Below are 12,041 nucleotides of genomic sequence, written 5' to 3' on the forward strand. Positions count from 1 at the left end.
CTGGTCTTCGGTCTGTAATACCGTGCCCTGTCCTACACTGCACAGCACTGTGTGCCCTGGCTGGTCTTCGGTCTTTCCCTGCTCTCATTCTCTGCTTTGCACCAGGCTTCCTTTCTCTGTCAAGTTTCTTTTATATTTTGGCATACATAGTTCAAAATTATCTCTAAAGATAGACATTTTTCTTCTTTCTCTTAATAACTTTTCCATCCTCTCCACCGCGTACTAACATTTCCAGGTGAGTATGTCTTCCTCAGTTTCCCCACCTTGAGCTCACTCCTTATGTAGTCAATTTGAAGACTAAGTCCATGGAGAGACTTCTAGAAAGTCACTACTTCATTTTTCCCAATTTGCTGCCCTGTTTTCCCATTAATATCCTGGACCCATCTAAAAGGAGACCTGCTGTGTTTTCCTTGGTCACTGTAATGCTACCATAAAAAGCTCTCCTATTTAGGAAAGGGGCTCAGAAAGTTTAAGTAAATTGCTTCTTTTCACATCATTAGGTGGCAGCACTGTGGTCACAGCATAGAGCGTGATTTGGCTCTGCTTCTTTTTTTTTAATTTTATTTGTAATTAATTTTTTACACTCCATATTCCATTCCCCACCCCTGCCCTCCCACCGCCCAACTGCTCCACATCCCACACCTCCTCCCCATCACACTCCATCTCCACATGGATGCCCTCACCCTCCACCCCACCTGACCTCTAAACTCCCTGAGGCCTCCAGTCTCCTGAGGGTTAGCTGCATCATCTCTGAATGAACGCAGACCTGGGAGTCCTCTACTGAATGTGTGTTGGGGTCCTCGTATCAGCTGGTGTATGCTGTCTGTTTGGTGGTCCAGTGTTTGAAAGCTCTCGGGGGTCCAGATTAATTGAGACTGCTGGTCCTCCTATAGTATCACCCTTCTCACTGAGGCTATGGAGTGCTCACAAAAAGGGATCTATCATGAATGCCCTCCGGAAGACCCAGCAAGCAGCTGAAAGAGTCAGATGCAGATATTTGCACCCAGCCAATGGACAGAAGCAGCTGACCCCTGTTGTTGAATTAGTGATGACACCCTTCTGAAAACTGTACTCTTATAACTCCACTGAGGAATTGCTTCTCTTTCATTCAAGGTTTGGTTTTCAATTTACTTTCATTTGGTCATTTGGTGTTTGTGTGTGAGGTGTGAATTTTCCTTTAAACTGGGAAGCTAGCCCAAAACTCACTGCTTATCCAATGCTAGCCTCAATCCTCCTGTCTCAGCCTCCTTGGTAATGGGGTTATGGGATATACTTGTATACTGGGCTAGCATGGACCTGTATACATCCTTATTATACCTCAGTCTCTTAGATTCCAAGACATTCTTCTGTCATCTTCCTTACCTGTAAGATTTTTTGTTCAAAGTCTTTAATATTTTTCCACTCATTTTCTTTTAACTCCAACTGGAGACAACCTTGCATATAGGTTTAAGTTTTAAAATAATATTTTTGTGATTCTTCTCTTAACCTCTTACTCTCGAACCTCTCAGTTCCTTCTCTCCCCACTCCCCTCCCCCTTCCACCTGTTCATGGCCTCTACTCCCTCCACCCCTCTCTAACTTTTTTTCTGTCTCTACTCCCTCCTCAACTCCCCTTCCCATGCCCCAAATAAACTCTATTCCATACTAAAAAGCAAACAAAACAAAACAAAAAAAACCATATTTTTGTAATTCTTGGAGTGTTATATGTGCATATTACGTGTTTTTATCACTCCTATATTCCACCTCCAACATCACCACATACACCTCTACTCCTCCCAACTGTGTCTTCTTTTTATTTGTATTTATTTATTTTGTTTGTTTGTTTATATGTATTGGTATTCCCTCCTCTCTCCCCTATGTTTATTATCTTTACACACACATGTGACTGGAGCCCAGACTGACCACAAGAGGGCGCCACATCCCCTGTTTCTGAAGTTAGAGTGTGTTATAAGCAGTCCTGTGATCCTGGAACTGACACTGGCCCTCTGGAAGAGCAACTTCCTAAAGGCTGAGCTATCTCTCCAGCCCTATACTTTTATTTTGAATTTTTATTTAATTAAAATATAATTTCATCAGTACATCATTACCTCCATACTCCTCCCATGTCCCCCACTTCCTCTCATATTGCGGGCTCTGTATTTTTCATTATTGTTTTACACACACACACACACACACACACACACACACACAGTGTTAACTGAAGTAATGATGGATTAACTAGAAAGAGCAGAAAGATAGGGTGTGTGTGTGTGTGTGTGTGTGTGTGTGTGTGTGTACTTCTCCTATGCCCATTCCCTTCCTTTTTTTCCTCTCTTATTTTGGAGTGAAACCCAGGGCCCTGCACACAGTGAACAAGTGCTGTAGCACTGAGCTCCCCCAGGGCCTTCACACCCTCATCTGCTTGTTTGTCTTGAGGCAGGGTCTCACATAACCCATGCTGACCTCAAACTCCTTGAACTCATTCTGTTTCCACTTCCTGAATTCCAGGATTACAAATGTGTACTGCCAGTCTTAGATGGTGGTGGTGGTGGTAGTGGTTGTTTATCTGGTACTGGGGATGAAACCTCATGTATGCTAGACAAGCACTTTTGAGACCAACTAAGTCACATCTATGGCCCATCTCTTGTTTTGTTATGTTGATTTTGAAGTCATTTTCCTCCTTATCAAGCCAGAAAATTGGTTATCTTTCACTTTTCATTGCCTTGTAGACTGATGTTTAACATTTATCAAGTATATTCACCTCTTAACTTCATTCATGTGGCATATAGAGTTTTAAATTATGTTTTAGAATCTATTACTTTCTACTCTGCTGTTTTGTACATGCTCAAACCTGGATATCTGCCATAGCCAATTACTTAATTTAGAGTCCATTATTTCTCTTCATGGTCTCAACAGGCTACATATTCCAAGATTCCCCAAAGCTTCCTGTGTATAGATAGTCCTGAAACTATATATTTTTTGTTTTTTCTATGCATATGTAACTATAAAACTTAACTCATCATGAAGAATAATAAAATACAAGGATATTAATAGAAAGCGTACAACAATATACAGTAATAACTATACAGTAAGAAAAAGCATATGAATGTGTTCTCTCTATGATTTATGGCATTTTCACCTTTTCTTTGAAAGGAGTCACTTTGTGGGGTCCCTTTGCTAGCATTACTGTTCATGTGTTTCAGGGCATTCTTAATTAAAATGTAGGTCCATTGATCACAAGTACTGTGACACCAGGGCAACCATCATGGAACTTGTGTCATATACAACAGGGACACAGAGCAGATGAGGAGGGGCTTAGAAACTTGTGACCTTACTCTATTCGAAATGGTGATTAACTTAAAACTTGGGGAGTTTTAGGAAGTGTTTCTGAACCACGGTTAACTAAACAGGCCAGAAAGCAGATCCACACTAAGAGAATTGTTACATTGTCAAAGTCACACTGTAGAGCATTGTTTCACTTTGTTATGTAGCCCTCGGAGGTTTTTGCTTATATGTGGCTAGAACATATAGCTCTTGCCATAAAATTCAATACTGCTCTAAATTCAATTCTAGACTTACCTTCCTGAAAAGAGTCCAACTTTGCTTCTCGCATTACCTTTGCTCTCATGATACAGAAAAGTAAAAATGCTTTCTTCAGTGTGTACTTCATCAAAGCTATTGAGACTTTTCACTCCCTCAAATCTTATCCATGTGTCCTAGCTCTTAGTCATTATTTCTGGCATTGAACTGTTAAAAATGCTTATTTTACATGTTCATTTAAGCTTTATTCAACCATCTTGTATCATTAATTTGTCTTATGGATATATTCTAGTTATTTATATACCTGTCTCATCACCACAAATAACCTTACATTTTCTTTGGCTAAAATACTTGTTTTACACTACTCAGTGTCTATTACTCAATACTGTACCTGTGTAAAGCTTTAAGGTCATATGTATAGAGAGATACGTAAATATGCACATGTGTCTGTTTTATAAAGCAGTCTCTGGGTATCCATTATTATATCTAACTATGAAGCTTAAATGGATATTTTCTTAAAGGCCTCTAATTCTTTGGGGTTGATTAGATGACTCCAGTGAGTCATGGTGCCTGAGCCCATCAGTAGCCTTCAGGCCTCCTTTAAGAGTAAATTCTGGCAAGAATATTTCTTTGAAGCAAATAGCAAGCAATAGATTTTTATGCTGGGTAGGGGTACACATACCTTTAATCTCAGCACTTTGAAGGCAGAGGCAGGCAAATTTCTGGGTTCAAGGTCAGCCTGGTCTACAAAGTGAGTTCCAGGACAGCCAGGGCTACACGTGGAGAGAAAGCCTGTCTTGAAAAACAAAAATCAAACAAACAATAAACAAAAAAATTAGTATTAGTATGAACATTATGAGTAAATATTGGGCATAATGCTGTTTTTCTATACCAATTATATTTACCTTCACAGTAACTTTCCTTTAGAAATACTTCAAAGGACCACCTACTTTGACCAATCATTTAACTGCTAAGCTTATCTTTATGGCTTGGAGCCATCTCTCAAGACCAATACCATTGTGGCCTGTTTTGATGACCTAACATACATGTTTTAGAATTCTCTACAAGTAAGGACTAGCAATTACCCTGATCATAACAATGTAAGTAATTCTAAAAGTTGAATAGAATAGTATTCAAGTTAGGAATTAAATTTAAATAAGCAATGAAATTAAATAGTAAATTTTAAACAAGTTTATTTTGGAAAAGCAAAAAAAGAGGAATCAAGCAGATGACAGAGTCTGAGCAACTGAGCTCTAGGTGCAAGCCTGTGCTTTCTTATGTGATGCTAATTTGAACTGATACTTGTGCTTGCTGGCTGCTCCTCCTAGGCTTACAAGGCTAACCTGCCTGCTCAGAGAAATCCTAGCCTTGAAACTGGCATTAGCCTTTTTTCCTTGAAAAAAAATCAATAAAGTTGGCTTATTTCAGGTCATTTCCCCAGTTTTCTGAAGTGTATGTATGCTCACTTCTTCACATTCAATTATTTTAGAGAACTTAAGTTAGATTAGATATGTAAGCTTTCCAAACATATGTTCCATAAAAAGGAAATGGCGAACAGTGTATTTTATTAAATATATTTTATGATACTTAATGAGCTACATATTAAGGTTGCTGTGCAAGTAAATAACATCAAATGATGTTGAAATGGCATCATCATGTATCTAGAGAATTATAAATTTATTTTTGTGTAATTTTAACAAGGAGACTAGAAGAATTTTATATCTTTCACCTGGTAATTGGTATATGAATAAAGTATTATAAATAAAGTATTATAATGCATAATAAACATCCCCTTGTCTTTGAATCACTTCAGTTAAAATTAACCATTGAAAATAATTCTAAAGCTTTTTACCATTGTTCCATATAGCCATTTGGGAAGCAAACATGACTCAGTTTTGCTAAGCAGAGGAGTGAGTAAGCATACAGTCAGCTCTCAGTCATTCAGACAGACAGTAGAAAGGATGGAACAAATATTAACGTTTGTGTAGTCCCTGCCCCCGACTCCCTTCCGAGAGAGCCTCACTTCCACAAAAGGCTCTGTCTTGATCACAGTACAACATGCAGCCTTTGTTTCTAAGGAGTCAGTGGGATACAGCTTGATCCGACATGAAAGCTTCATGCTATCATAGTCTGCTCTTCTAGTTGATGCCCGAGCATTGCTTTTATAGTATTGCATCTCATATGAAAGTTGAGCATGTTGCTGTTAACATTCTGATGGCTCATAAAATCAGCTTAATATAAAAATTCTTATCTTCAAATTGCAATTTGCAGATAATTATAAGCTTTCAAAAGCATTACCTCTTAGTACCAAATTGCTTTTTAAACTTTTTAATACTAAATTTTAATGAGGAAGTTTTTTTTATCTTTGAGAGTCTTTCATAAGAATCCTTAACTTTTACGATTCTAATGTGTACAATATTTCTGACTACAACGTGCTTGTAAAGTGAAGAAATGCTGAAGGAATTTATGTGCGAAACCAGTATGTTGCATGTACATCATATGTTATATTCTCTGCCAGTTAGCTGTACACATTATGTTAGTATCCAGACATACGCATTCATGGGAATGCATGTATCTGGAACTACAAGTTGAAATAAGCACACCTGCCTTTTATTTCAATAACTGCACATTCAAATGCACCTGTCATTTATTTGAATGTGAGAGAACATTGCTTTCAGCAGTTGGATTATTTTGTTGCTGTTGATGTTTTGTTGTTGTTGACTTAAATCAAAGTAGATACAAATGTAAGGGTAATGCTTTTCCGGACAACTCTGCATGCAGAGAAAAGGAAATTCAAAGATAAAACCAACTAAATACAGCTTACATGCTTTGTCTCAGTGGTATTTTAACCAGATGCTTAAAACATGTTGTGATGTTTAAAGACAATGCAGGAAACTATTGAGCCAACCTGGAGTTTGCCTTCTGTCCTGGAACTGAAATAACGTAATTATCTTTGATTCCAGAACAAAGTTGCTAAGTGTTTCATTTGGAGAATCTAATTTTTTCTCTCTCTCAAAAAACTATTTCCTTAAAATATATACCACAGTGTACATATATGAACTTTCAAATTGCTTTCTCTTAGGAAAAGGAAGTATTTGTTACAAAGCTCACTTTTATAGTCTATCTCATGGCTTGACCACATCCCCTCCCAAATTAGTCCATATTTCTGTATACTTAATTTATCCTATCATGAGCCTGAAAATAGTATGCCTTCATGAAATTTGACTTTGAATTTCCTCCTTTTCGTTGCATGTAAATTACCAACTACATCCTAGTTTTAGATCAGACTTCAGCTTGTATTTTGCATGTTAAAGCTATAAACACTACAGTAATGCTGGAATGAACCCACAGCTGTGGTTCTGCAGTTGCCTAATTAGTAAAATTATAAATCATGGCTAAATGTGCTTATGTAGACTTGTCTTTCTGTCTTAGGGAGTGAGCTACTTTATGTCCAAGGGGATCCTAGATGATTCGCCAAAGGAAATAGCAAAATTTATCTTCTGTACCAGAACACTAAATTGGAAAAAACTGAGAATCTATCTTGATGAAAGGTAAAGCAAAAATTAAAATTTTTATCAGAAATGAGTTAAGTAATGTATATGTTAACTTTATTTTAAAAGCTATAGTACATAGGATAATCTAGTTGCAAAATTAAGTAAAAATATAAAAAAAATTATATCTTACAATTGGTTTGACTTTTTTGTTAACATGTTGCTAAAAGGTTGCCATTATAAAAGTAAAAAATGGCCATGTATGGCCTGACACAGCTGTTCTGACAGCACTCAGAAGCTGAGGCAGAGGTTTCCAAATCTGTTGCCAGCCAGAACTGGAGAGAGAGAGACACACACACTACGAGAGCACCAACATCCCTGGGATAGCAAACTAAAAGCAGACATCTTGGTAGAAGTTGCAGCCCTGACTTTTTCTTAATAGTGAGTCATGAGCTAAGTGTTTAGGTAACCAGAGGTTCTAAATCCCGAAACTGCCCGTTTAAAAGTTCTATTGTAAAGACTAATTGTAATCTTCAAAATCTAAGGAATATAAGGATATGCATATAGTCGCATAATGTTGCAGAGAGTAATTATGAAAATTCTGAAAAAGTGAACCTGGAGAGATGGCTCGCAGTTATGACAACTTGTTACTCTGCAGAGGATCTGGGCATAGTTCCTAGCATCCACATGGTGGCTCACAACTCCAGTGCCAGATCATTCATCCTCTCTGTCCTCAGTGGGTACTGTATGCACACAGTGCCCAGACAGGCATGCACACAAAACACCCTTACACCTTTTTTAACTCTAGAAAGGTGACATTTAATATGCAATTGTGCAGGTAGAGATGATGGATGACATGACATCTTCTCAGAGAGATACTCAGCTGTGCCCTTACATTCTATTTAAATGCACACATAAGAATACTCAGAGGAGCATCTACACCAGCATGCTGGTCATGAAAGAAGTCTCCTATGGAAGGTGTTGTCCTTAACCACTTTGTCTTTAAATGCTAAGGACCTAGAGGTTGGTACTTCTTTGTAGATCTTTCTGTAAATATTTAGTTTTGCTGACCTTGTGATCTCTGTTGCCTTTGCTTATAACTCTGCCATTTGTGTTGTGTAAGCAGACACAGGCCAACTATAAACAAAGCAGTATGGTCTGTTCCATTAAATCTATTTACAAATACAAGCAGTAGGTCAGAGTTTGCCCACTGGCTGTATTTGCCTAGCCTTGCCATAAGTAATTGATCAAAATGAAGACTGATCATATAATCAAGTTTGTGTTCAGTAACAGTTGAAGAATGTTGTTACAAAGAGTCACACTGCATATTACATGCAATAGGTTAAAATATATAACATACATGTTTATATATTATACAATATTTATACAATTATAAACACTTACATATATATCCATAGAATTACTATGCCCATATGTTTGGATGGTGAGTAACCACTAAAAAAATGATGTGAATCTATTTCTAAACACAAACTGTTTACAATAAACTATCAAGAAGGAAGAGCAGACTGTAAAACAGTGTATAATCTATGTAGATACGTGGCTAGCTCTTAGCTCTGAATGTGTGCTTTAGTACAATAGAGGGAGATTCATTACTATTTAAAAGACATCAACTCTAGGGCTCTTTGGACATAGATCAGAGGGAACTTGGAAAGAAACAGCAGGGAGGTTGTTTGTCTATGTGTAGCTCAGACTAGCTTTGAACTTATGATCCTCCTGCCTCAGTTTTATGAGTGTCACCATACCAGCTGAGCAATACTTTCAATACTTGAAAATCTTACATTCTTCGTAGAATTCTGTATTTTACTTTATCGTGCTTTATTTTAGCCTATTCGAGAAGTTCAAAATAGCTTAACTTTATAAATAATCATACTTAATTGTTTTAAAGGTTAAGGATAAAATATACTGATATCGTAATCAATAATCAAGTACTTTTATACAACATGGTATTATGATTTTTTTTTCTCTTTCTTCAGGAGGGATGTCTTGGATGACCTTGTAACCTTGCATAATTTTAGGAATCAGTTCTTGCCAAATGCACTGAGAGAATTTTTTCGTCATATTCATGCTCCTGAAGAACGTGGGGAGTACCTTGAAACTCTTATAACAAAGTTCTCACATAGGTTCTGTGCTTGCAATCCTGACCTAATGCGAGAACTTGGCCTTAGTCCTGGTAAGGATAGCTCAGTGTGCGTGTGCATATGCTTGTGCATGTGTGTGTGCATAAATCTACAAATGCTAAATACTTGTTTAACTGTTGCACTGTGTGGATAGAACACTCAGAGGACATGTATTTACCCTTTTCACATGAAATGCATAGCTTTATGAAGAAAGTTGATTAATTCTTTTGTTATTCTTATTTGTTATTTTTGCCAATGACTGTAAAGGTTATGTTGAAGCTTTTAATAAGCTACATATAGATGACAATATATTTCACTAAAATTGATTTAAATACAGTTAAAATTGATTTAAATACCATGTATATACTTATGTGTGCTGTGATCTCTCAATTTTCATAAGTGTATGTTCATTTTACACATTTACTTGTATCTTTGCATTAAGAATTGTGCATTTATCAAAAATTATAAAACATTTACCTGTTATGTGATATTTGCTGAACATGTTCATAAGATACAGTAGTTAGCTATCTTTAAGACTGTAGGATCCTAAAATGTAAATAGCATAGCAAAGATCATGATAGTTGCTACTGCTGTGATATAAGCATAAAGTATTGCCCTGTGACTATGTGAAAAAAGAAAACTACTTTGTTACATGTACTAGCTCATTCAGGGCAATGTTTTCCCTAAAGATTAATTTTTAGAGTTAAAGTGCAAATTGCACCCACTTTAAAGGCATATCTCTCCAATGAGAATAGGAATTTAACATTCGATTTCTAGTACCATGGTAATACATTTCTAGTACCATGGTAATACATTTCATATCGTTAAATGTGCTTTCAAATTAAATTGGGTTTTTGTAAAAAGCATTCTTTAACATAAATATCTTGACCTTTTTTTTATCGGGCAAGATCATAAGATCATGGTGGAACTTATTTAATCATAGTTGGTTGTGTCTCATGAGACCATGAAAATAAAGCAAGTTCGGAATGTGTTTTCACTATAAACTCCTAAAGCCTCCTGAAGGTCCTCTGAACTGGAGAGTGTGCCCATCACCTTGGAGTTCAGACTGGAAGATGTTGATTCAGGTTGTGCCATCTTACAGTGTCCCGGGACAGAAGCTGAAAGAGTGACCTGGAAGCTAAGCCTGGGCCCCAGGGTGGATTGGCCACCCTGCATGAGCTGTTGAGCTTCTGACTTTGTCTCCCTAACCCTGTGGGCATTTGGGCTCGCTAACGGTGTGTCTCCTTTCCCTTCTAGATGCTGTCTATGTACTGTGCTACTCTTTGATTCTACTCTCCATTGACCTCACTAGTCCTCATGTGAAGAATAAAATGTCAAAAAGAGAGTTTATTCGAAATACGCGCCGTGCTGCTCAGAACATTAGTGAAGATTTTGTAGGACACCTTTATGACAACATCTACCTTATTGGCCATGTGGCTGCATAAAAGCACAAGTGTTCACACTTCAACTTTCTACTCCGGACTAAGGCTACCCAGGGACAGACTTAGTGGCAGCGGGGTTGCATCAGCACTGGCCGCTCCAGTCCAGCCTGTGTGTAAAATCCAGCTTGACTGCACCCCCTTTTTTGGTTTCACTGTTTTCTAGTTTAGAAATCTCAGAACTAACTAATTTTGCAGAACTTTTCTTAATTTGTTCATCATGTTTGCACAAAACAACCACTGTCTAACACAACTGTTAGAGAATGTTAAACTGACATATGCTCTATAAATGGAGTGTTTGTGCATTAGATTTGTCTGGAAACTATCCATTTCTATCCTTTTAAAAATACCATGTAATGTATGCATATTTAACTAAAGAGATTTATAATCATAATTATTTTATTGTAAAGATTTTAACTAAAGGTTTTCCTTTTCTCTTGAACTGAGTTTGGAAATTTATTTGACTCTGATCTAAGAATATTGTTGGCTTTGTCAAAGTTGGGTCTGACCCTAGAAACCAATACCAGCTTTCCATTTCTCTGAACTTTGAAAAGAGTGATTTGTTACTACATTAATATACTATGCAAAACTGGCCTTATTTGTATAACATATCATTTGATTCATTTTTAAAACTTCTGGGTTAATAAAGTTTCAGTATACCATTTAAACATTGAGAATATAAAACTGTGTCAGAATTTAGAAGTCACATTTGTAAACAGAACAAACTGTGGTTAGAACTCAGGGAAGGATTTACTCCCTTGTTTCTGAAATACTCAGGGTTAACTATTTTCCTAATCCTGATCTCTCTTGATTAGTTAACTAATAATAGGATATTATGCTGTGAATCACATTCTTCACATATTTATCAAGGGCTTTCTCTGTGCTGCATCCTATGCTACATTGCAGTAGTGGTACCTGGACATTAGTTCTGCATTCAGAGATGTCACATACTTGTGTAATAAGGGGAACACTGCTGAATTTTTCTCTTGTTGTCATTTTTTGGGGTGTGACGCATTGATCTCTCCCTCTGTCTATCCTCAGCCTCCTTTCTGGAGCTATCTCTGTTCCCACCTGAAACCTCCCTCCTTCTCTACCTCCTCTCTTTTCTCAATTTGACTGTCATTTTTTTAAAAAAAGTTTAATTTCCACACTCTACATCCTTTTTTTTTTCAATATAATTTTCTAATGGAATTATTCCGACAGAAAATATAAGCATTTTACAGAGAAAGCCTGAACACTCCAACTAGATCCTACAATCAGAGTTCTACTCTGTTCAGCATATATGGACCCATTCCTCTACCCATCAACTCATCTGGATGATTTTAAACATAGCAAAATTAATTTCAAAAATCTATATTCTCTGTTGCTAAGCACATACATTTATATATCATTGATGAAAGGATTATATTTTTTCTCATTTTTTTATTAGATATTTTCTTTATTTGCATTTCAAAT

General features: G+C 36.8%; 1 protein-coding gene across 2 annotated transcripts in view; it reads left to right on the top strand.

Moving 5' to 3' along the window:
- Window positions 1–11,327, top strand: part of Fbxo8 (F-box protein 8) — a 42,509-nt gene extending 31,182 nt beyond the window's left edge. Inside the window, exons 4-6 of one of the 2 annotated variants that reach the window (XM_021218983.1) lie at window positions 6,951–7,069; window positions 9,004–9,200; window positions 10,405–11,327. In XM_021218983.1, the coding sequence (XP_021074642.1) occupies window positions 6,951–7,069; window positions 9,004–9,200; window positions 10,405–10,592 (504 nt within the window). In that variant the 3' untranslated portion in view covers window positions 10,593–11,327. The remainder of the gene's footprint in view (window positions 1–6,950; window positions 7,070–9,003; window positions 9,201–10,404) is intronic. The other variant, XM_029531812.1, reaches the window with a different exon arrangement.
- Window positions 11,328–12,041: the final 714 nt, after the last annotated feature.

This window comes from Mus pahari, chromosome 19 (genome assembly GCF_900095145.1).
Source record: "Mus pahari chromosome 19, PAHARI_EIJ_v1.1, whole genome shotgun sequence".
Classification (NCBI taxonomy): Eukaryota; Metazoa; Chordata; class Mammalia; order Rodentia; family Muridae; genus Mus; species Mus pahari.